The 25,749-nt window shown below is 41.0% G+C and overlaps 2 protein-coding genes across 5 annotated transcripts in view; one reads left to right on the top strand and one right to left on the bottom strand.

The window, feature by feature from the left end:
- The window catches only part of LOC136691715 (histone deacetylase 4-like), a 97,118-nt gene extending 77,154 nt beyond the window's left edge, over positions 1–19,964 (top strand). For all 4 annotated transcript variants that reach the window (XM_066664433.1, XM_066664435.1, XM_066664434.1 and 1 more), the window contains 15 exons: positions 3,764–3,952; positions 4,216–4,399; positions 4,664–4,797; positions 5,334–5,436; positions 5,812–5,858; positions 5,980–6,087; positions 8,210–8,265; positions 8,431–8,518; positions 8,614–8,733; positions 8,827–8,924; positions 12,623–12,741; positions 13,184–13,317; positions 13,461–13,545; positions 13,720–13,855; positions 17,456–19,964. In XM_066664433.1, the coding sequence (XP_066520530.1) occupies positions 3,764–3,952; positions 4,216–4,399; positions 4,664–4,797; positions 5,334–5,436; positions 5,812–5,858; positions 5,980–6,087; positions 8,210–8,265; positions 8,431–8,518; positions 8,614–8,733; positions 8,827–8,924; positions 12,623–12,741; positions 13,184–13,317; positions 13,461–13,545; positions 13,720–13,855; positions 17,456–17,495 (1,641 nt within the window). In that variant the 3' untranslated portion in view covers positions 17,496–19,964. The remainder of the gene's footprint in view (positions 1–3,763; positions 3,953–4,215; positions 4,400–4,663; positions 4,798–5,333; positions 5,437–5,811; positions 5,859–5,979; positions 6,088–8,209; positions 8,266–8,430; positions 8,519–8,613; positions 8,734–8,826; positions 8,925–12,622; positions 12,742–13,183; positions 13,318–13,460; positions 13,546–13,719; positions 13,856–17,455) is intronic.
- An 882-nt stretch (positions 19,965–20,846) lies between these two features.
- On the bottom strand, positions 20,847–21,848 carry LOC136692650 (twist-related protein 2-like). The gene has a single exon (XM_066666218.1). It carries the CDS (start codon positions 21,636–21,638, stop codon positions 21,147–21,149), a length of 492 nt encoding a protein of 163 aa, XP_066522315.1. The 5' UTR covers positions 21,639–21,848; the 3' UTR covers positions 20,847–21,146.
- Positions 21,849–25,749: the final 3,901 nt, after the last annotated feature.

The raw sequence follows: 25,749 nt of genomic DNA, 5'->3' as shown, positions 1-25,749 counted from the left end.
ACCATAGCAGTTGGCAGCAGTGAATAGAAGGCGGCAAGCACAAATAACATGAAGGATCTGGGAAACCTACACAAACCACCGATAGGAAGAAACCCACGGATTGTCCGACATGTGCAGAGTGACCCAACAGCCATAATTACAGACATTCAGAGAGAAGTGATGCCATCTATTTAGTGCCAGTACCATTGGCAGATGGCTGCATGATGCAGGACTACATGACTACACAGTTACAACGACTGCTCTTAACACCAACCAACCAGTGGCACTACCTTTTCTGAACACACACTCCATCACACTATTCTAACTAATTCTAACTATGCCAAGGCCAGCCACATCCCGACTAAAATGAGTGGGAAGCTATTAGACGTGGTGTCAACGCTCTATCCCTCCCACAAAATCTGCAGGAACTGCATGAGAATATTCAAGCTGCATTGGATGGATTATTGGACACCATTAGGAATCTGTACAACTCCATGCTGAGACGTCTGAAATGTTGCGTTAACAAACATGGCGCCCTGACGCTACACTAAGACACACAACTTCTGTTTGTGTATCTCTATAAATAATGCCCATATCAGTCTTGTTCCTGGTAATGTTTGTCTTCCTTCTGAATATTATTGCAATCCGACGCTTCCTTCATGGTGCATCTATTTTTCTTGGCGATGAGTGTATATTAAATGAGATACAAATCTGCACCCAGGAAAGCCAGTCTATCACCTGCCTCCTTAAATTACTCAGCCTTCCTGTTGTAACACATGGCAAATATGGCTTGGCTTTATCAGGTTAAAATAAACATGGATGGCCTTGAAAAATATAAAATCTAATACACTGCATATACCACACCATATCAAGACAGTCCCTAGCTTCTGAAGTTTTGTCCTCTCCAGCTTAGTCATAGGCACCCCCCGGTCACACCTTGCAGTTGACGGCTAGCACATGGTTTCTCTGAGACATGTGTGAGCAGTCACCACTTAATTTTGAACTGCTGCTAACAAAGAGCCAGTGGACAGCTTAATGCACTTGCAAGAGAACTCGTCCGCTATATCAGCTAACAGACATCTGCAATTGGCTACACATTGTGCTGAGTGATGGGGGTAGAAGGCAAGGTCAACTGGGCTCCTTTGGACTGGCCTCGTGTGGCTGGGGCATTACCAGCAATAAAACTAACAATGCTCTGGTGATAAGGCCAAGGCTAAGGCAGCTATGTCACTCGGTTGCCCTGACTTTTGATCTTTACACTGATAAACAATGTGGATAGTCCTATTTCTCTTTTGGTCCAGAGAACACAATATCCATTCAATTCATAAACATCAGGAGTCTGACTCATCAAACCACAATGCACGTTTTTACGGCATATCTGTCTTTTTCAGATAACCTTAAAGCTACACATCCACTTGCACTGTTTATAACCACACTCTGCCAAACTGCATGGCTCTGCTCGCCGTGTGCGGGCATTTCTCTGTTGTTATAGAAATGTTGTAAACAATGTGGCATGCTCAAACTAGAACCAGGCAAAGTAATTTGCATAAAGTTAAAATTAGATTTTTGCTCTGCAACAGACTGTCTTGCACTATGAGCTCTGGCAGACCTTCCTGATGAAATAAATAGGATTCTGTGAAGATAAGTTACAAATTGACATGTACTATAACCCTGAAGCTCTTTTTTTAACAATTTTTAACATGTAGCATCAGGTGTAGAGCCTTGTAAAGCCTTGTATTTCTGGACTAACTGCCTGTACTGACAGGGGTTTGTTGAAGTATAACTGCCATTCAGTCACAAGGATTCACTTTTAGTTTTTTGAACTAGAGGGCTGTACATATGATTGTTCTTGATAAATAATTCAGCACATGAATGTTCAAAGGATAAAAAAGATCACACTGTGTTGGAGTTTTCAGTTTTTATAGTAAAAATAGTTGTTATTGTCTTAGATCTGTTTTCAGGGCAATTATATTCATTCATTCCTTCATTGTCTGTAACCGCTTATCCAGTTCAGGGTCATGGTGGGTCCGGAGGCTACCCGGAATCACCGACTTGAACCCACAACCTCCAGGTCCCTGGAGCTGTGTGACTGCGACACCTAACTCCTGCGCTACTGTGCCGCCCAGAGTAATTTCAGCAATTAATTAAATAATTTAATTAATTAAATTCGCTGCTCTACTCAAGCCATAATACGTTTATGCGGGAAGTTGCTGTAATTAAGACGATTGTTAACTAGGACCATTTAAGCAAGTACAAATCTATAATGTATCTAGTTTGAAAATTAAGTAGTAAATTACCTCCTGTAGAAACCAGTTTTTCTAATTAATTTTTAGTTTAATTTATTATTACCATTTTCTGTATTTGGAACGCAGACTTTGGAATTCATGGTCACATAAATCCATTTCCCAAAGCAGCAAATTCATGTTCACATTAAAATACATCATAATCAACAAAAGTTTACATACATTTTAAAGAATTATTTATTCAATAGATATATATATTGCCTATCAGAATGTAAGAGAAACCAAAGTTAATTTGTGCGGTTCTTGTGATCCCATGCAAGCTTTAGGGCGCTCACACACGTCCTCTTAATATACAGAGATTCTACACTGGGGAGGACGGCCCCAACAATCCTTTGGAAAAACCATCCTTTTAGAATTGACCTCTTGACAATGCACCAACATCCATTCAGATGAGCTGTTGTTATTTAATGTTGCATCTTTCACGTAACACTTGTCTGTGAAATTTCAGTGTAGGCCATCTGTAAATTTGAGGAAATTATGAAGATCCTTTATTGTGTACGAGTCAAAACACCTTACAAAAGCAATTACAGAGCCTCCTGTTTTGTAAGTAATCATGTTTCAGACTCAAATACCAGTTATTCACGTCCACAGAAGCTCACTTCTGCCTCATACTGTACTTCAGATGTCAGTCAGTCTGCCTTAAACAGAAAGCCTTCCTCAGCACCATATTGTGGTTGTCATTTCCGAGGAGTTAGACTGATTGACAGCCCTGTGAGCCATTTTATGAGCACGGTTCATAGGGAGTAACTGTGGGTTTCGAGGGGCTAAACAGTTACGTGGTGCTGAATACAGATTAATTAGGATCGGCCATCAGAAATGCTGAGGAAAGACTTCTACACAGCACCGCCTTTTAGTGAACCCTTGCCTGTGTTTGCCATCTTTATTTAAGCACACAGCACTGAGCATAAATCTTTGAGCAAGCAGACTCAGATCCCAAGCTCCCTCTGGCTCTGAGCGTGAGAGAAGCATGGAGAGAGCAAAGGCAAGGGGTTGTCGGTGGTGGGGAGGTATTAGATTTTTTTTAAAAAAGGGAAGCTTGTTCAGAGCAGAGGACGCAAATCAGACAACAGGGGGTGTCTCTGACGTCAATAATGTTCCTCTGGTTCTGTGCCAGGACCTTGTTTGTCCGCCAACACTGGCACCCGCTCAACAGGCGTCCAATGTAGGACACAGACTGTAGCCATGGTGACTGGAAGGTGCTGGACACTAAAGCTGCCTGTCCACACTGGGATATGTGGGGCTTTCTGACTTCTCTGTGCTCGTGTCTAGTTTAGTTTTGCACTAAATGTAAAGGAGTGTAAAAATGACTGATAAACTGAACCCATGCCGTTCCATTGCTCCTCATGACATTTCTGGGCACTTTATTCCCACGCTAGGTGATGAGTTGGTGTTAAAATGTATTGCCATGTTCAGTTTCAGAAAGAGGAAAGTAATTTGAGCTAATGCAAGCCTTAATCCTTGCTGGCGTTCTCTTCTGTTAGATACTGACAAAACCTGGAGAGGTGGGCCGGCAACATCAGAGCCATCCTGAAGAGACGGAGGAGGAGCTAAGGGAGCAACAAGACACAGCCCAGGAGGAGGAGCTACCACTGAGTGTCATCATCAAGCAGGAACCCCCAGACCCTCAGGAGGAAGAAAGACAAGAAGAGCAGGAGCTACTATTCAGACAGGTTAGAACGGCCAAAGAAGTGACAAAGCAAAGATGAAAGGCGTAATAAAGGGCATTGTCTGTATTTATGACACTACCACCTCACAACCACTTACCCCCTAACTTCTCTTTTGTTCCATTGTAATTTGAACTTCTGATAATTACTGCCACCTGCTGGATATTGTGTGCACATGCACATCCATATCATGCATTCACAAGTAAGTAAGTGACTGACGCAAAGTTCAGTAATACTTATTAATAGCTCTTGTGTTTGTGTCTGAGCAGCAGGCTCTCTTGCTGGAACAGCAGAGGATTCATCAGCTGAGGAACTACCAGGCCTCCATGGAGGCTGCAGGCCTGTCAGTCAGCTTCCCCGGGCACCGCCCACTCTCCCGAGCCCAGTCCTCTCCTGCTTCAGCTTCCTTCATCCCCATGCAGGAGCAGCCCTCTAAACCACGCTTCACTACAGGCAAGACTAGCTAACACTCGCTGAGGGGGTAGTAGGTTTCTAATGTCGTATGGAAATGTTGGACACCAGCTTGTCTTTTTTTAAAACGATAATACATCAACACATGATCTACAGGGAATAAACTTGACTTTTGAAATGTCTTGCTTCATTTGTTGCAGTGTTTTTTAACTTTTTTTATTAAAGTATACAATATACTTTGCTTTATTTCTGTCACATGTCGCATGTTCATTTAGTGATTTTTCAAATTTGTTTTAAACTCCACAGGTCTGGTGTATGACTCGCTGATGCAGAAGCACCAGTGTATGTGTGGAAACACCAACACACACCCAGAGCACGCAGGCCGTATTCAGAGCATCTGGTCGCGTCTGCAGGAGACAGGCCTGCGCGGGCTTTGTGAGGTAATATTACAGCATACACTACACACAGAGTACCTACTAGAATTCACGACATTCATTAAACCCTATTTGATATATTAGCTACTCTCATTGCACATGCTTTGTGTATTTCAACATTAAATGATTTATGTTGATTTTCTGTGTGAACACAGGCACACATCCTCTACTCAGAAAAAATAATAAAACAGGAAATATGGCCTATGTACATTTAATATTCTGGTTTTTTATTCCAGTATATGATTCTCAGCAAATCACAAAACGTTTGAGGAAAGAAATCCATATTTTAATTGTAAAATTGTGCACATTTAATAAAACACCTACATTTAATATCCTCTAATAAAATATATATAGAACATGCAGTTTGACCGGTGGTATCCAAATTCTTGTATGTATTATATATAAATTTAGAACTGTGTTAGCACTGGAAGGATGTTGTCACCAGGGGGTGCTGTGCCCTAAAAATATCTTTTAAATACAGATCTAAAAACACACAGAGCGGTCTGATACAATAGACACGAACTTCCCTCTCTGTCTCTCAGTGTATTCGTGGGAGGAAGGCTACTCTAGAGGAGCTGCAGACGGTCCACTCAGAAGCTCATGTCATGCTGTATGGCACCAATCCTCTACGACAGAAACTAGACAGTAGGTTTCTCACAAAGGTTTTCAGTAACATAAGTTCATACTGTGGGTCGCTGGTCCAAAAACATTGTCAAAAGAAGTATGTCTAGAATTCATGAATTATGTCAAGAATTGAGAAACAAACCAAAATGATTTCAGATGGAAGACTCATTAGAATGAATGCAACATAAGTGAATAATCCTTATTTTCTCCTCAATAAATTACTAAATAAACCATGAACTGCATAATACAAAAAAGCTGTATACTGGTCTCTAGGTTAATTAATTAATTTTATTATTGAAATGCACAGTAAGTTGCTAAAATGAGATTCTAATTTTAGAGCAGTAGGTTTAATCGTAATTAAATCACATTTAATGTTCTCTCTTTTTTCTTCCAAAGGTTCTGTGATATCCATGTTTGTCAGGTTGCCTTGTGGTGGGATTGGGGTAAGTGAAAAGAGTGTGTGCTGTAGATGTTAAAGGAAACAAGACTCTTATTATAAGGGTAGCTATACATATTAATATTTGAAATGTGTATTATCTCCTTCCGTGTGTGTGTGTGTGTTAGGTGGACAGTGACACTATCTGGAACGAGGTCCACTCCTCGAGTGCTGCACGTCTAGCTGTTGGCTCTGTGGTTGAGCTCGTCCTCAAAGTGGCATCAGGAGAACTGAAGGTAGTCAACAGATTTTTTTTCTCAGTGTTGGGTTTGACATCATACTCACGCCTGTTTCTCAGGCTACCGCAGTGTGGGGTGTGACATAACTTACCTCTTTTTTTTTTTTTTTTTACAAACAAATACAAACTATACAAACTGTGTGGCATTAAAAAATGTTCATAATTTTTCTGCAAAGCAGTGAATTAAATGAGCCAGAAAATATACATTATATACAAATATACAAATTCATGAATATTGAATATTGAAAATACTAGTTAAAATGTCGTTATTTATATATTCATTCATTCATTATCTGTAACCACTTATCCAGTTCAGAGTCGCGGTGGGTCTAGAGCCTACCCAGATTCACTGCACGCAAGGCAGGAACACACCCTGAAGGGGGCGGCAGTGCTTCACAGGGCAACACACATTCACACATTCACTCACACCTATGGACACTTTTGAGTCGCCAATCCACCTACCAACGTGTGTTTTTGCCCCGTGGGAGGAAACCGGAGCACCCGGAGAAAACCCATGCGAACACTGGGAGAACACACCAAACTCCTCAGAGTCAGTCACCCAGAGCGGGACTCGAACCCACAACTTCCAGGTCCCTGGGGCTGTGCGAACCGATGTGGAAATAAATATCTGGACCCAGGGTTTCCCAGCAGAACTTTACTTGGGGCATCACACTCCCACCAGTAGCCTTCTTGTCAGGCTGTTGCTTGCCTTTTCCCTATAGAGAACACTGGGTAGGGCATGAAATAATGACTTCTGCACACAAATTGTGCAGTGTATTTTCTGTGGCCCTTAGTGATCAATAAAGCTTCATTATCCCTGTATTTAGCTTTTATACTAATTCATTGTCACTGAATGGTACATGGTTTGTGCTTCTGTAATTTCGTGTCAGGAGTTTCCTAACCAATGAAGAGCGGGAACACACAATAAGCCTCGCACTTTGTCTTTTGGGGCCCTTGTTCTGGTCTTCATGCATGGCCATTTCTTCTACATCCAGTGTGTTAATCACTTACCATCTGATATATTTAATACACACTGCTGAAAATAATAAAGTTGATCTGAAAATAATGGATGTCAAGGCCTTAGTTTTGTCTGTATATAAATAATTTGGTGTTCATGAATTTGAGAGAAGAATGTCTGTAGTAGTGCTACACTCGCTGCTGCTGAGTAGACTGCACAATTTCATCTCTCTCTCGCACACAAAACAGCTGCTGTTTGGCTTGTTTTTTTTTTTCCCACACCTGGCCTAATCCACACATTTATCTCTTATAAAGTTCCTGAAGCTGGTATATGGAGATGTTTTATTTTCTGAGCTGTGAGCTGCACGCTGCAGTTTTCTCAGTTAAATCTTGGAAATGTTAAAAACAAAGTCTCTGCTTTTCTCTTTGGTTTGTTTAGGTTCAGAAGCTCCAAATATTTTAAGGTGTAATGGTATGTTTGATGGGAAATAAATGGCTGTTAGTAAGTGGCTGAGGTTTAACTTGTCTGAGTTTGAACACATTTGTAACTCAAGTTGTTTCGTTTTGGAGCATGTTCAGTCTGCATTTACTTTCATGCAGTTAGCCATCTCATGAATTTAGAGTTGGTTCCATCTACAGCAAAAATAAGTCTATATTACCCAACTATGGAACAGGAATATAGAAATATCTTCATATTGGTTCATGCTTTTCAACATTTGGAGGTATATATTAGTTGTCTAATAACCTCAAGATGCCATTTTGAGCAGAGAGACAAGTCCTATATACCAGACAGAGAAAAGCAGCCAATGGTGATGAAACATCCTTAGAATTGTGTGATTTAGTGAGCGTCACCTTTAAAATGCTCCCTGAACATTTTACTCAACAGATTGAGAGATTTGAATGCACATATCATAAAAACAACTCTGAATTATTATAATAATGTAAAAATAAATTCCATTTCAACAACAGAAATACTAGCATTTTAACTTATGATTAATCACAGAATGTCGTTGTGATTAACTTGATTACATTTCTCTATTGATTGACAGCACTAGTCTGACATTTTACAGTGTAAGTCGATACATCTTTTGCGTCCTTCACGTGACACAGAGGTAGTATGGAGTCTGTTTTCCCACAACAACAGACTTGCTCTCTCGTTGCAGAACGGCTTTGCTGTGGTGAGGCCTCCGGGACACCATGCCGAGGAGAGTACTCCTATGTAAGTGTTGTCTCTTTTTGTGTTTCTTTTCTTTCTCCTGTACCTCTCTCTATTTATGTCTTTCTTCCATTCTCCTTCCTCATTGTTACTTTCTGATTGTGAAGTAACTGAAAAAATGACCCTGACTTGTCTCTCTTCTCTCTTCTCTCTTTCCTCCTATCAAAGGGGCTTCTGTTACTTTAACTCCGTTGCCATAGCAGCTAAACTCTTACAACAAAGGCTCAATGTCAGCAAAATCCTGATTGTTGACTGGGTGAGTTTATTTTTAAAGAATTTGTTCCTTTGCTTTTGCCTTTGCTTGAAACCACATGTTTCATCAACGTGTTTCCAATGGAAATGTCCTTATAGGATGTGCACCATGGCAATGGCACTCAGCAAGCGTTCTATGATGATCCCAATGTTCTTTACATCTCTCTTCATCGCTATGACGATGGAAACTTCTTCCCTGGAAGTGGCGCTCCTGATGAGGTAATCAGCATGGGACAAAAGAAATCAGCAACAAATTAGTGGCTATGTAAGGACATTGTTTACCTAAGAAAACTTTGCAAATCTTCTTCATAGGTGGGGAGTGGTGCTGGTGTGGGCTTTAATGTGAATATTGCCTTCACCGGGGGGCTGGAACCACCAATGGGGGATGTTGAATACCTTACTGCTTTCAGGTGAGATCCTTCTTACATTTTAACACACCTGGCAGTAATAGCCTGGAATTCTCACCAATGAACAGATTTGTTAAGATGGTTCATTTAGGATTGTTCATATTATTAAATCTAAGGCGGCATGGTGGTGCAGCAGGTAGTGTCGCAGTCACACAGCTCCAGGGGCCTGGAGGTTCTGGGTTCGATTCCCGCTCCGGGTGACTGTCTGTGAGGAGTTGGTGTGTTCTCCCTGTGTCCGCGTGGGATTCCTCCGGGTGCTCCGGTTTCCTCCCACAGTCCAAAAACACACTTTGGTAGATGGATTGGTGACTCCAAAGTGTCCGTAGGTGTGAGTGAATGTGTGTGTGTCTGTGTTGCCCTGTGCGCCTTGCGCCCAATGATTCCAGGTAGGCTCTGGACCCACCGCGACCCTGAATTGGATAAGCGGTTACAGATAATGAATGAATGAATATTATTAAATCTAGTTTAAAAAGGCAGTGTGATGAACATTACAAAATGTAACCATCTTTAGAGCTGTTATAAAAAAAATGTCAAATCACCATTTACAGCAGTGACACTAGAATTTAAGTCTTGTACTTTTTCTCTTCAAGTTTGCTAACGCATAAGGAAGCCAAATATGAAACACAACTATTGCATCTGAATATTTCACCCCTTACATCAGAGGCAATGCTAGCTTTCTTTGTTTCATTGTCATCCTGGAGGTATTCTAAAGGTTTGCTTGTTATGAGAACAATAGATAAATAATTTTAAAAAGGGTATTTTTAAAATACCCTTAAAATTGATAATCATTTTGAACGGAAAAGACAAAGGAGATGCAGTAGTGGCCTAAGGAATATTAAAAAATAAAATCAAATAAAAAATGACTGTTTTAAATGCTTGTTTTAGGACAGAATGCCCCTTTAATGTCAAAACATAAAAGTCAAAAACCAAGGAAACTGCAGCATCCGGCATCACCTAATTAGCAGCGAAACTTCAGAGATACAGAGACAAGTGAAAGTATGTCTCTCCTCACGTAGGAGTGAGAAGTGGCAAAATGAATCAAAACTGGCAATGAACAAGTCTGGTTCACAAGATTAATAACACACTGACAAACCACAGAATAAATAATAACAGAATAAAGCCTAAAGCATGGTATCTTCTGTCATTCCTACAATGAGAGCCCACTACATGACGTCTTTATAACAGCCCCACAGCATTGATGTGCAACTTCTTTTTATTCTCTTTTGATATGAGCCACAAACACTACCACCACTTTTTTTGTATCTTTGTTTCCAAACTGACTGCCATATTCAGAGTGGAAGCTTCAGATGTGTCGACTTTAGAGTAAACCTTAGATAGCTACAATCATGCAGTTCCATGTCATAAATCCCAGGTTTGAATTGTACAGTCGAGTTTGCGTGCCCGTGGTTTGTCTTTGAAATCTATACACTTGAAGCCACGGCAACACGTGACGTGCAGTATTTCTGGAGCAGCAGTGGGAGGAAATATTGATTACCCACTCCTCTGTACAGCCCATGATAATACCATGTATCTTCTGGCTTTGGCTTATGAGACGACGAGCACACGCTCAGCAGCAGCGCTCTCCAAGACTCAAACTTTCGTTTCTATTCCTGAACGCGATCTGAGAGGGGTGTGTTCAGCCTGTCTGTCACATCTGTGTCACCCCATCACATTTCACGCAGAGCCAGGTCCGATTCCCTCCTGCAGATTGCAGACTTTGCTCTTGTGGTATCAGCGACGGTAATGCGATCTTAGCTATTAGGCAGAATCAAGCAAGACATTGGCAAGAGCAGGAGACGGTGTGAATCATCTTCTCCAACCACACTGACTTCCATTGAAGTTGCGCTGCTGTAAGTCCCCTATACTTAGATGCTAGTTTATAATCAAGAAACGACTGTGTGCCCCTTTGCATGTGCCAGTGTGCAAAAGTAGAATTTAAACATTAGAGACTATTTATGGTTGTTTTATTTTGGTTGAATAATTGGAAGGAACATATACTGCAGAGTTTTCAAAACGTAGCACAGACTATGGTCTGCATCTGATTCGTACGTTTCCTAGGCAGTCGGATTTCAAATCTCTGACCCTAAGCTACAGCACTTTACATATTGGGGTTCACGTGTATATAAGGCAAGACAGCAAGCATAACATACCGGGAAACCATACAAGATTAAACTGTGGTTTAAATCAAAAGCAGCTTCTGGCCATGAGAATTTGATCCAGACCAGTTCTCTGCTGATGCCAGATGACAGGTCTTTGAAGTCTTTTTCTCCTTCCCTCACTCTGTTCACGTTTTTTGTTCTCTACACTGTTTCAGGACATCCATCTAAACACTCTGACAGTCTAGCATTAACCCTTTGTTGGATTGTGAGAGACGGAGGGCTCTCAAACACATCTTAGTGGTGGAACATGAGCATATTTTGAATTTTTGGATTATAATTATTTTATTTTTATTCCTGCTACTGCACAACTGCAGTGTCTGAGGCCAAAAATGAACATGCCTAGGGTAATGTGAGTCGGTTTGATATTGCTGCTGTACTCCTAACTACACTTGACTATAGTCTATTCATTCTCCCTGAACCTTATATGGTAATACATGTAATACATACATGTAATACATGTATATGAATATAGGCAATATAGACTCAATCTATATCCGAAAAATAGGTTTACATTTCACAACACTGTCCCTCACCTTTATCATTTGTGTTTTAAGTTAGTTTGCTTTTTGGTTTTGGGTTTGGGAGCTGAATACTTCATGCATAATATTGGCCTTTTTTTTGTCAATATAATAAATCGTTTGTTTTATTGCACTCTATTTTGTTAAACTCAAACGTGAAGCCAATGTGGGTTTGATGGAAATTCCTTAACTTCTGAAATGATGTAGTGTCTGCCTGAGGGAGCCAGGTTAACCTTAGGGGGATCACCCCTGTGTTCAGCTGGAGGTGGTGCAGGTTTAGCTCAGTTCAGACCCAGTCCCAAGTGCATTAAGCTTTTTTAGGAAAGACTAAAAATGGTTATGGTATGGTTCTCGGCATGACTTTAAATCAGCGTGAGCACACAGCAGATATATTTTGTTATATATTTACTGTCCGTATTCATATTTGTATTCTGGGAAAATGAATGATTCATGTTGTGCGATTTTACAGATCAAATTCTTGCTCTCCCACTTATTATTGAGTTAAATGGGTCATTTTTGGACCAAGCACCACCCATTATCAAACCAAAACCTCTGAGCACTTAAGTAAGTCATATCACCATTTACCGTTTAACTGAAAGCTGAGCCTAGGTGTGCAGTGGAAGGGACTAGATCAATCACCCTAGCTTTAAACACATATCTGGCTCGGCATTCATTCTCACAAACTTCTCACAAAGTTCTTCACCCATTTTGTATGGCCACACCCAGAGCTGGCACCCAGGGAGTGTTTGGGGGATCAGTGCCTTGCTCAAGGGCATTTCAGCCATGGGTATTCCCGCTAGTCCTGGGGATAGAACCCGCAACTTTCCGGTACCAAGCCCAGATCCTCTAACCATTAAGCCAAGGCTGCCCCCATTTATTTCCCCCCCAATTAATGCCCCCATATAATTGCTAAACATTGACCAACCAATCAAGATTTAGAAACGTTTGTAATATGTAGTATATCATGCCATACTTTACTCATTATGTGCTTATGTTTCTCCTTAAAATGATTTTGTTCCTTTAGGACGGTGGTGATGCCCATTGCCAATGAGTTTGCTCCAGATGTTGTGCTGGTATCTGCAGGCTTTGATGCTGTGGAGGGCCATCCATCTCCACTGGGAGGGTACAAAGTCACATCCAAATGTAAGCAACTGTATGTAATTCAGGGCGAAATGAATTTAGCATTTGCATAATATACAGCTACCTGAATTAGTAGTAACAGCAGAGTAAAGGTATCTGATTTGAATGAAATACTGACATTTTATAGCTTGACGTGGCTTGACTCGTTGTAAAAAAAACAAATGGCTCAAACAATACCCAAGAAAAACCCTTCTCTTGCTAAGTTTATGTGTTTTTTAGTTTACTGGTATAACTGTTTATACGTAGTGAAAATGCTGCAGGTTTGATGCTTTTTATGCTGGCTGTATTTAAAGAAAAACAGCTAGGTGGTACGACTTTTTGAATCACAGTCGATATATTATTGTAGAGTAGACATTACTGTTAACGACGGTGTTTGAAGTGAGAAACCTTGTACAGTGTGTAGGTTATACCTTGGTCATAATGTTCATAACGTTGTACGCTATAGGTTTTGGTTACCTCACGAAACATCTGATGGGGTTGGCTGGAGGACGGTTGGTTCTGGCTCTAGAGGGAGGCCATGACCTCAGAGCTATATGTGATGCCTCAGAAGCCTGTGTGTCTGCTTTGCTGGGGAAAGAGGTAAGTTGTTGTTGTTGTTGTTTTTTTCCCTATCACACTGCTGATTAGTTATTGTTACTCTGGAGCACTAACATTAATATTGGGACTGAACAATACGACTGATTTGTCAAATCTGTGTGTGTGTGTCTCTGTGTGAAATGAAGCTGGACCCACTCTCCCAAGAATTACTGAAGCAGCGGCCCAATGCAAACGCTGTGAGCTCCATGGAAAATGTTCTAGAAACCCAGAGTGAGTATTTTCTCCGTTAGAAAAGCTCCCACCAGTCTGAACAAAAGGGCAGAAAGTAGTTCTGCAAAAAAATTTCTTTGATTTATGTTTTGAAGCCCCAAGACACAACACTTGAATTGATGGTATTCAAATGTGTGTGTGTGTGTGTGTGTGTGTGTGTGTGGGTGTGGTTAGGTAAGTACTGGAGGTCAGTTCAACGGTACATACCCACAGTGGGCTACTCTCTGCTGGAGGCTCAGCGATGTGACTCAGAAGAGAATGAGACTGTCAGTGCTATGGCCTCTCTGTCTGTGGCAACCATGGAGAAAAGGTACTGCCTTAAGTCTGCTGTACATAATACACAAATATACACCTTTTACCCTCTTAAAAAACTGCTAGACATTGCTCATATCAACTGAAAATGCACATTCCTCCATATTAGTCTGCCTGACATTTTAACAAAGTAAAAGTGATGTATTAACACTAAAATACATTTCACTAACTCTTGTTCTTATATGAAGATTATACATTCTTCCTTCAATATGTTTTCCTTATTTCAATAAATCGTTCTTGCTGTTTTTGGTATTTTTGCTCGTTATCTTTAATAAGCTGATTTTCCTGTTGAAAACTAAAGCTTAAGGTTGCTGAATGACACCCAGACCTCACAACATAGATAGAGAAGTAATTGATTTTGAAAAAGCTGGTGTCTACGCAGTAAGTTAGAGTTTGGTTCTGTGTCTGGGAAATCACATCACACTACACTTCTAAAGTGGCCGAAATCCAATTTCCTGTTAGGCAGTTCACGCTGTCTTTTTTACTGTAACCTATATCTGACATAATTGTGGTCGGATCATGCTCTTAAACTGACCCACGTGCTCAAAAGAACAACGCGTCACACACTCACCAGAGAGAATACGTTCCATCCAAAGCACTTTTGTTTTGAAATGAAGGAATGGAAAATGGACAGAACTTTTATTGGGCCCCGTACTTTTCACATGAGAGGCATGTGGTAAATCCATGCCCAATGACCTGTGACTCCATCTCGGCCAGATATACTTATCCTCACTGAGCCCACTTAGGTTTTAAGGGCTGCAGAATACTCTTCACCAAGGTCCAGTTGCATCAGCCACGAGCCCTGGAAGATGACCTGTGCATCAGCCTCTAACCAGCAGCCTGCAAACCCCACAGAATCCGAGATCAGGTCACAAATTTGATACGCTACACATTTAGAATGTTAACCATTCTGACTCCTCCTCACTCCATTTGTTCTGGAGATTGACTAGCTATGGTAAATTTACAGGATGCATACTTCCACATAGGCAGACGCAAAGTACCTAAGGTTTGTCTTCAGGGTGTTGCTTATGAGTTCCTTACAGTTTCATTCGAACTCAGTCTGCCCCTGTGGGTTTTCAGTAAATGTGTGGAGGCGGCAGGTGCCCCTTTACAGTGGCCAGGCCTCAGAATCTATATACATCATTACCTGCCCAGCTCTGTCTCGCTAAGGCAGGCAGAACGAGAGACAGAAGTACTGGTGTCTCACCTCTCCAGCGTGGGCTTAAAAATAAACCATGCCAAGAGATGTCTAACTCCAGCTAGGAAATAAGCTGCTTACAGATAAACTGTCTCTTTGTGCACTACTCTGTCAGAGAGACATGTGCTGGATTTTAGGTATTGCCTGAAGCTTTTCCGTCTGAGATTCTTGGTTAAGTTCGGGATGTGCCTCCACCTTTCAGGCCTGATGGCTTCTGTCCTGTCAATGGTCCTTCTTGGTCCTTTGATCCTTGGAGGATGAGGGATTTTCTAGGTCCAGGCTCTGTGCTTATGCCTGTGTTGTGCCTCTCACCACTCTGTCATAATAATAGTGGAGATTGTGGTGTGTCTGATAGCCCTTTTCCATCAAAGTGGAACTTGTTCGTGTCCTGTTCGCCATTCAACGCATTTCCACCAACGTAAATTTGTTTTGAGAACCAGAAAAGTTAGTTCCCAGCTGGAACCAAAGAATGGAGCTAAAGAAGCTTCAGAAAGAGCACAAAGCCTCAAAAAAAAACATGTTATCGTGAGTTGGACGCAGTCAATTACAGCATGTTATATAAATGAAGATAAGGAAATAAAACAGGGACATTCTGTTTTCTGGAGATGTGTGGGGAGCCTTGGCTACTTTTCTTGGCTACGCTGTTCACAAGGTCAGTAGGACGTCTCTGGACTGTGTAACATTTATCATATGTCACCAGGATGTGAACCCACTGTAAACAGTGGATTAACCATGACTCTTTCATGAGTTTATCCGTTTATCTATGGCTCTGGCACTGAATTCAACCACAGAGACTTAGGAACCTAGAGATCCCACAAAGAACTGGTGGCTTGTTCACTGGATACCAGGTTCTAAAAATCCTGAAATGGACTGTTTCAAGAATCAGAGTTCTCTTAGTGGAAAGCGTCTATGAATAGAGTTTTTCATTTGTACACTGCTGGTGTTGACCAGAGGAGGATGTGTTCCCCTTTTGAATCTTGGTTGCTCTCAGAATTTTTCCTCGTGTTCTGAGGGGGTTTTGCTTTGCCAATGGGGCTAGGACCCTGAAATCTGGAAAGCTGCTTTGAGACACCACCAGCTGCAAAAAGTGCTGGGTGGGTTGCTCCCTGAATGGGCGTGGCCTTTGAGCACAGCAGTCACTGGCCTCGGGTCAGTTCAGAGAGTTGGCTGTATACTCCCAGTAGTGAAATTCAGGACAAACAATGAAAAATAAGGCAAGACTCCTCACATAACCTCAGTTTTGAAATGAGGTTTCTCATCTAGCTTTCCTTATTGCACATTCCCATATGTTTTTCATAAAGGAAGGCTCAAGAATGACTGGTTGAAAGTGGGCCTCTTTTCATTTTGGTGGGCGGGCTCTACTGGGATTGGTCCGTCAGTCAAAATTGAAACAATTAATAGTTTGATATATATGGATATGGAATTACTGTCCAGCCCTAGTTCCAGTTTGTCAGTCTGCGCAATACAGTGATCCCTCGTTTTTCGCGTGGGATGCGTTCCAAGACCACCCGCGAGAAACGAATTTCCGCGAAGTAGAGGAAAGATATTTATGTATTTAACGAGTATTTGGACTTTTAAAACCCTCCGTGTTACTGTTAACAACCCACCCTTTGCATTAAACAGTCATTCTATAATGTTTTTCAGCTGGAACTACATGTGATATCCTACCAGTTTCTTTAATAGAGTCATTCCTAAGCTGTGATTCAGCGTCAGTAAATTTCACTCAGATGTGGACATGAACAATACATGTACTGTACGTAAGAAATACTTGTAAATGATATATTTTGTCACCTACAGGCCTAGTCTAATACATGTAAATAATAAAAAAATATATATATATTGGCTATTCATCGTTCATGGTTTTCCTAGATTTTCCCTCAATATCCGCGATACAGCAGCCATAAGCCCCCCCTTGAAAAAACCCGCGAAGTAGCGAATCCATGACAGATGAACCGCGAAGTAGCGAGGGATTACTGTTTTATTAAAAAGGTCATCATAAAAAACGTTTATGTAGCTTACAGATGTATTTTGAAGTAAACACATGAACATTTTGGCGTGTGTTTACAAGGCTATTTGGGTAGTCATCTATTCCCAGTTTGTTAGCAACGTTAACCTCGTTAACCTTCAGCTCAAAGCTAAATAAGCAACTCTGGATTCAAACATATCCAATCAAATGCTGGGAAAGTGGGAAATCATCTACATTCTTTTATTTACATTTTGTTTCCTTCTCTCTCGCTCCTGAATTATACACTTAGAATATTACATTTGCTTCCCAGCCCTACCCATTATTATTTGTGTACTGTGTGCTCTTTGTTACTATGTTACCGTGGGCTAGCTGTACTGGTCTGTCTTGCTAAAAGTTTCGTAAGCACGTATTTTCTGTACGTTTTTCTCTTCTAGGACCGAGGATGAGCCCATGGAAGAAGAGCCACCGCTGTAATGGTGCTGTGATCTGGATCCAAGCCTGATCCCTACACTACACTACACTTGTGAGGTCCTCAAGATCTCTGTGTGTTTCCTTTTGTCTCCCCTGGCTGCGGGCAGGGTTAGGCAGCCCAGAGGGCAGTTAGTGGGGTGGGGGGCACCAGGGCAGAAAGCCTAACTGGAAATGTTAGAGCTGACAGCCCACTAGCACTGTGGCCCCACGCAACGCGTACAAGTTGCAGAGACTCGAGATGTTTATTGGAGACGCCTCTGATGGTGACCATAACCGACCAACAGCCTGTCGCACATGTTGTGGCCCATTATTTTCAGCCAGTAGTTTATCATTCCGAGAGGAGAAGAAGAAGAAAAAAAGAGAATTAAGGACAGGAGGATGGAAGCTGAGGTGTATGAGGTGTGAAGGGTCCAACCGGAAATGGTTTTTCTTAATGACACTAGATTTTTTTTGTGCAGCTCTTGCCTGTTAACCTCCATAGTAAAGCATAGAGACTGCAGATGAGTTAAGGGTTCTTTTTTTCACCACAAGATGGTGCTGTGTCTCATTGCCACCTCTAAGGTTCAGAAGTGGTTTTAACCACATGAGCGTGCGCGTGTGCCTTTAATGAGAGCTGGTGGATTTTAGGACGAAATCTGAGGAGCTCTGCCTTAAGTCAGTTTTTTTTTTAAAGAGAAAGGACCTTATCCATCATTGCAGTGGATTTCAGTGGACGGCAAACAAGCTTGCATATGGCAGACAACCTTTTCAGCATGTTTACTCAGACAGCGGTGTCGACTGTTAAGTCTTAACAGGTCAGACGTCTGGAACTGGACTTAACATTTCCTTTTATCCTAAGTGATGTGCTGTACAAATGCTTTGAACCGTAGTCTCCAGTAAAAGAGTAGACGCCAAGACGAGAAGTTTATAACACTGAGCCCGGCTCAGCGACCGAGTCACTCGATGTAGCTTTTGCATAAGAAACGAGAGATGGCCACCATTTTCCAATAGTTTATTAACTGGCATGTGCATCACAAAAGAAGAGTCGGCTGCAAAATTAGAGCGCTATGAAGATTAATCGACAAAGATCAAGAAAAAAAAAAAAAAAAGATTTAACCAAAGCATGGGTTTGCATCCTCTTTTGCAACACTATTTTAAACTCAGTCTTGTGATCTTGTTCCTGTGCTGTCACAAAAGACTTGGTGGGTGAAACTGTGGGAGAGCCCCAATGACTCATTTGGTCACCAAAGGGAGCCCGTCACTGACGTTACATTTCAAACAGCACTTCTGACGGAAAGGTCCGGAAGCTGCCGCGCAAAACATATCAGTCGTGTCTCCTCAACAGTGCGGGAATTGTGGGAAATTCAAAAGGACAATCAAAAACATGGGAAAGTGCTGGTTTGTCACAAAGACCCCTGAGCATGAGAATGAAACGGTAATAACAGGTTTATTACAGCATGCATGATTACGTATCTTTTGTTTTAAGTCTAGAGTTTGCACTTGAGTTTGACTTCCTTTGAGCTATAGCCAAGATCCCCCCAAAAAACAACGAAAAAACAAAGACTGAACAGGTTTGGCTCATTAGAATAAACATAAACCCATCATACTTTGTACATTTGACCTCCTTAGTTAGGGTCATATTGATATTGTTGACATTATTACCTTCTCTTCTTTTATTATTATTTTTTTATCTTTAAAGTCATTCTTATTTTGTACATTTTCTCCTCATTCCAGTTCCACATTTTCCCTTTTTTTTATTTTGTAATGTATATATATTTTTAACTTATTGTTTGTGTAGATGGTTTCTATTTTATTTTGCTGTTACTTGTACAGTATGCATTTGGTACCATGTACTTTAACATCATGTGAACACTTGGGTCATGATCTGCTCATGGCCATTTCTATTTTGTACATTTTTTCTCACAAGGACTGACTGTACTTCATGATCTGATAGATTTCTATACGAAAGAAAATATATCCTGATAATGAAGCAAACTTGACTTTTTCATCCTGAATGTTCATCCTAAGTCTTCTTTCTAAAGCTTGAGTGAGTATGTTTTCCATCAGTTGATTTCTATGTTGTTTATCAGTTGAACAGCGATTGGGTGCCCTCACCTGTGTAAATACGGCTAAACTGTGAACAATGCAAACAGTCACTTTATTTCAGCTTACTGTCATTGGAGTGTGAAAGTTCACACACAGAAACACTCTTTGCAACATCTTAACCGTGTTAGGCCCCGACTACGGAGAGCAGCTGTTTCATCGTGTAGTTGGTGAAATAAACTCGGTTTAATGGTGATTCTGAGCTAAAGCTTGTGTGTGTGTGTGTGAGTGAGTGTGTGTGTGTGTGGAAGCTGCTTTTCTGCTACACACAAAAGAACATTGAAACAATCAGAAAAAAACCTCCTGTCGACTCCACGCATGGCGAACTACTGCAGAACTGGACGGAACTAATTAAAGATCAGTAATGCATGTTGTCCACTTCAAAATTTGTTATTGTGCACAAATAAAATGTGCTAAGACTTTTTTTGGAATCACAATTTTATTATAAACTATGCTTTTCTGTGAAAAGACTGAGCAAATGAAGGCCTCTCTAACAAATACAATGCTAAATATGTATCTGTTAACATCAGATGCGTGAAACAAAAAGGGGCAACAATATTTACCGCTTTTCTAATCAAGTGTACAATGAAAATCTGTGGCACATCTTGCTTGAGACTTGTTTTCTCGTGACCTATACACGGAACGATCACTGGATAAGGAACACCTACCTTGTTTTTACACTCACTGTCCATTTTATCAGCTCCACTGACCATACAGGACAGACTGTAGTCCACCTGTTTCTCTGCATACTTTCTAATCCATTTCACCCCACAGAGCAGGTGTGATGTGGTGGTGGATCATTCTCAGCGCTGCCGGGACACTGACCACTGTGGTGGTGGTGTGTTAGTGTGTGTTGTGCTGGTAGATATGGATCAGACACAACGTGGCTATTAAGACCTTTAAACCCATTACTGTCACCGCTGGAATCGGAATAGTACACCAACCAAAAATATCCAGACAACGGTGTCCTGTGTCCACTGATGAAGGACCAGAGCGTAACCGACCAATGAGCTACTGTCTCTGACTTTCCATCTACAAAGTGGAGCAGTGTGTTAGGTGTGTCTAACAGAGAGTTTATAAACTCAAGCAGCACTGCTGTGTCTGATCCACTCGTACCAGTACAACACTACTTTCTGTTACTGTAGAACCAAAAAGCGCTCCTGTATGGTCAGTGGAGCTGATAAAATGGACAGTGAGTGTAGACACAAGGTCCTAATCCACTGTTTAGCGATCAGAACGTTCTTCTGCTCCAAGCAAGTGCTGTCTGTGCTACATACGATGGCAGCCTGATTTCATTTCAGTGCTAGAGACCTGGAAGGAGTCCCAGCTCAATTAAAACGTCTCCTTGACGTCCTTGTGGGTTTACAATGTCCTCTCGGGATTCTGAGTTTTCATTCCAAGCCACAGTCAACTGCTTGCTCCTGAAGTCACATCACAGTCACAGTTGGGGTCCTAGCACTGCGCAGGATCTTGCATCTTCATTATTGTCGTTTCCAATGCAATCCCCATCCTTCCTCTTGTTCAGAAGTAGCACAGAAGACACCTTCTAGCAAAGCTGATCTTGTCTCAACACTAGTCAGAAGAAGACATCGCCCATGCTCCCTCCATCCTCCAGACAGAGAAGGCGTAGCTCAGTCTCTCCTGCACGGCGTAGCTGCAGGCGTAGCTCCTGCTCTCCGTGGCGTCGCTCTGCAGCACCTGGTAGAGGAAGTCGATGTATCTGGACGCCAGCTTTAGAGTCTGGATCTTGCTCAGTTTATCTGAGGGTAAAGTCGGGATCATTTTGCGCAGGGAGGCGAAGGCTTCGTTCAGAGACTGAGTCCTCTGCCTCTCCCGGACATTGGCCAGCACCCTCTGCTTCTGCGAATCCTCGGACGGCTGGCCGCTGACCACGCTGCCCTTTCTGCTGCGTTTAACAAGTGCCGGACTGGCCCTCCAGCTCTGGCTTGAACTCAGTCTCTTCCTCCTCCTCCTCTCCAGATGTGCACTCAGTTGGTCAGAGTCTTCCTCACTGCTGGATAAACTCTCCACTGGGGAAGGTGGGCAGTGGAAGCACTCCTCCATGGTTTTGGCATGAGGTAGAACACACACACATGCAAAACACACCCTTTATGGTGTGTAAGTGTTGGGGTTTTGAGAGAAGTGGGTCACTCACAAAAACTCTTCAAAGGGGTTTGGCTTCCAGAAAGAGTTCTGCTGAGTTTTTATTGGCAGGCTGGGGGAAGGAACCTGCTCTATGTGTGCTCTGATTGGTCAAGAGCCGAGTGGTTCAAGTTACAGTTATCCATGTCCCACAGGAGTTGTCAAGTTTCTCTGGCTCTTAGATGATCTAAAACAAAATAGTGTTTTGAACCCTTGTCCTTAACAAGATGCAGTCAGCGTGGGGAAATCATTTGAAAGTGAGGGGATTTTTGAAGATCTAAAATCCTGTAATCACGTAATAAAGGCAGTGTAGACAATTCTCCCCCCTCCCGTTTTTTTTTTTCTCATTCAGAAGCTCTGCGTCTTTTAAGGTGGAAAAACTGACTCTGTTGTGGTACTCTCAAGGGAACATATCGTGTACCTTTAATAAGGGAACATTATTTTACTTTTTTAAAATCTACAATTAATATACAATAGCGTGTCGATTTCATATGCCTCATTACATCTCCAGGACGTTTATTATTAGTGTATTTTACAAAGTTCTATATTGAAAGATAACACATATTCCCATACATGTTGTACCTTTAAAGGTACATTTACACTCTGTGTACGTTTAGTGACATTAATGTACTTCTACTCTACGTTCTACTGTTTGTTTCGGAGACTGTATGTTTGATTAAGAAGCCGATTGTACTTTATTCATGGTTGAAGTTTGTATTCCCTGAGTATTTCAGACAAACTTGTTTGTAACTCAAACTGTTTAGGTTTGTAGCACGTCCAGTCTGCGTTTACTTTCATGAAAAGTTAGCGGTCGGAGTGAGTTATATCTTAAGTGAACTAATATAACTGAAACAGCAAAAATAAGTCAGTATTATGGATTTATGGAGCATAAATCCATAATACTGGATCTTTTCATGTTTCTAAAGTTCAGAGGTCTCTCCAACATCCAAATACCCCAGATGCTGTTTCATGGCCATGGATCAGCCAGCTACACACTGAGGAAAAGCCTGAGCCATTTTTGACAGAGACACTCAAGCAACTGATTCTAAAAAACAATGGAGCGTTTTCCAGCGTGCAGAGATTAGAACTAGTAAATGGTGAGGAAACATTCTCTGAATTTTATCAAAAGTGTACTGGAATAAAACCGCAAATACCACCGTTTACTTACTAATTTACTTATTTTATAATCCTATGAATGATTATGACAGTCGCCTTGTGAAGGACTGGTGCCTTCTCCCACCTTGCAGCCAGTGATTCCGGGTAGGCTCCGGACCCACCGCAACCCTGAACTGGATAAGCGCTTACAGATAATGAATAAACAATTATGACACTATTTTCCACAGTGAGGACTCTAATTTTTACCAAATTACTCAGGAGATCTGCTTCAGAATGATTTTTCTCATTTATATTTGCTTGGTATAACATAGTGGGGCTTGAGTTCAATTCCAGGCATTGCTCTACCGATACCCCTCCTAACACCACTCAAGTCTACAGGTCACTGACTGTGAACATCTGCCAAATATAATAAATCTATTTTCATGTGTGTATCTATTTTGATCTGTAAACCCCTTGAAATCAGGCGTATTACTTCCTACCCAGACCTCACTGCAAACCAGCTGAGCTGTTCCTAAGCTATAACAGGTATTAGAAGTATGGACCTGTTGTAAATTTCAGCACTCACTCATGTTTGTGATCAAAGAGCAGCTTAACTGCACATGCCCTGCACAAAGCCATCCCTTCAGTCTCCAGCAGTTAGATATGGCTTTCAAACCCACTTCAACCTTTTCAACTAACATCAGTTTAGTGAATGATATACAGCCTAGGTGTGTCCTTCATTAATCCCACTGTCCCCTCTTAAGACTGAAGATTTTAATAATGGGTATTTAAATGTCAAATAAAAGAATCAATGTAAAACCAACACAGCTGATTTATATTTATTAATGGGAGTAATGTTAACCAACAAAAATGCTAGTACTCCCCTATTTTTTTGGGAGGGAGATAAATATATATTGAGATGCGCATGACATGAACTGGCTAAAGGACACCGTACTTTTTTACATTATTATAATATTTCAGTGTAATTTTAAGGAGTTATGAATTACACTCTGTCAGTTTGCTGAATAAAAGTTTCAAGGAGAGCGCAATGAACCGACGACGGAATTTTGGGGCCACAGCATTGAAAAAGAAAAATATATTTTTTTTAAAAATCTGAGAATAAAGTCAGAGAAAATGTGAGAAAAAAGTCTGAATAATTTTGAGATTAAATTTGGACTTTCATTTTTATTTCAGGATCGAACAATGTCCAATTCTTTCCTTCAGGCAAAAAAAAGGCAGATCAATTCCTCATAGAATTGATAAACCTCTCACACATTTCTCATACTCTGGTTGTAGGCATGTATTCACAGAAAGCACAACTGGAGACCAAAGTTTTTGTCCTGGTGTTCCACAATACATATTGTTTGTCACTGGCCAAAAGCCAAAACCAAAATAATAAAGAAAGCAGGGCACAAAAGGCATGGTACACTATATATAGTACTGTGAATATGTTTGCTTAAAAAAGTACTAATAATAATTGAAAAATACAAGTAACACTTTCACAGTAAGTAAGTAATATTCTGTGTGTGAATGTGTTGGGTTTAACTCTCTCCAAACCTCGCCTTGTGGCAGTCTGATATTTGAGGTTATCATCCAATACCTAGTTTTACAGGTAAATAAATGATTCAATGTTAAATCTAAACTGCTGCTGATTTACAAATCCATACGATCTAGGAGGAACATCTGGAAGCTTTGTTCTTCACCCTCGCTCACAACACATCTACTACTCTTTAGACACTTTTTACTGTATTTATGTGTTTGTTTTTTATGTCGTTATATGTAAGTTTATTGAGAAGATAATAATCTTCGGTGCCTAACACTTTCACACCCTACTGTACATGTTCATTAACATTGTTCCTGGAGATGTACTTCCTACACGTTTGTCCCAATCTAACACTTCCTTCACTTAGTCAAGGACTTCTGATCAGTGGTGGTGGATAATAGCGATAGGAAATTTGATTTATTCAACAAGGCTGGTTCTTATTTAATAGATGGAACATCCGGTTCAACCAGTTATTTGTGCTGAAGAAATCATTTTTAATTAAAGGAATGACAGGAATATCCTGTGCTTTACACAACACACACTGATTTCTGTTATCAGCCCATCTGCCTTCGCAATCAAAACCCTGAAACTGACAGAATTTTCCACGTTTCATGAATTACATGAATTCAGGAGTCATTTCTAATTTAGGTTCAAGTATGAGACACTGTGATTCAAAATACCCGACAATAAATCACATTTGATGAAGCTACAGAAAGGTCTGACTCAGTTTGACTTTAGTTTTCTGGATCGTTTGAACATATTGGTTTCACAAAAACATCGCTCTTCTGTGAGGACTGGAGCCAATGTCTATAGGAAGTTACAGTAAATCTACAGCAGCAGGGTTGATATGTTGAAGGAAATACAAGAAGGTTGGTTAGGGCAGCTTTTCAGCAGGTCACATCCAACTCCGGGTTCAAGTTAATCTGCGCCTTCAAAAATAGACGGCTTCTTTTCAACATTTCTTGGATGGCACAAAAGTGAGTGGACCTCTACCACGTCTGGAAATGATTTGCAAATCTCAGTGCAGTTTCTCTTCTGGGCATTCAAGGCAACCAACCAGGAAGATCTGCCTGAATCACACGAGGATTGTGTCATTCTGTTTCGACACTCTGAAGATTCCCGGTTTTACTTAGTCCTATAAAGCACAGTTACTCAAACACTGATTCACAACTAAAGATCTAGTTTGAAGGTGCTCAGTTGATTAGGTGGAAGTGATATAAACATGGAACTGCTGCTGACAGCAAAGTGGAAAAGTGGAACAAGAGCTCTACACACTTCCAAAGCTCTAAACCATGTATCTCAGTAAATACATGAGAGAAACCGCATGTATATACAAAGTCCAAATGTTTTTGTTTTATGAACTGCTATTAAAACAACAGCACTGGACTAATATAT

The sequence above is a fragment of the Hoplias malabaricus genome, chromosome 3 (genome assembly GCF_029633855.1).
Source record: "Hoplias malabaricus isolate fHopMal1 chromosome 3, fHopMal1.hap1, whole genome shotgun sequence".
In the NCBI taxonomy this organism is placed as follows: domain Eukaryota; kingdom Metazoa; phylum Chordata; class Actinopteri; order Characiformes; family Erythrinidae; genus Hoplias; species Hoplias malabaricus.
The sequence above is the reverse complement of the archived record's forward strand: the minus strand, read 5'-3'. Positions and strand labels throughout refer to the sequence as shown.

Coding starts and splice junctions, on each gene's coding strand:
- LOC136692650 (XM_066666218.1), bottom strand. CDS start 21,638: ATGGAGGAGTGCTTCCACTGCCCACCTTCCCCAGTGGAGAGTTTATCC.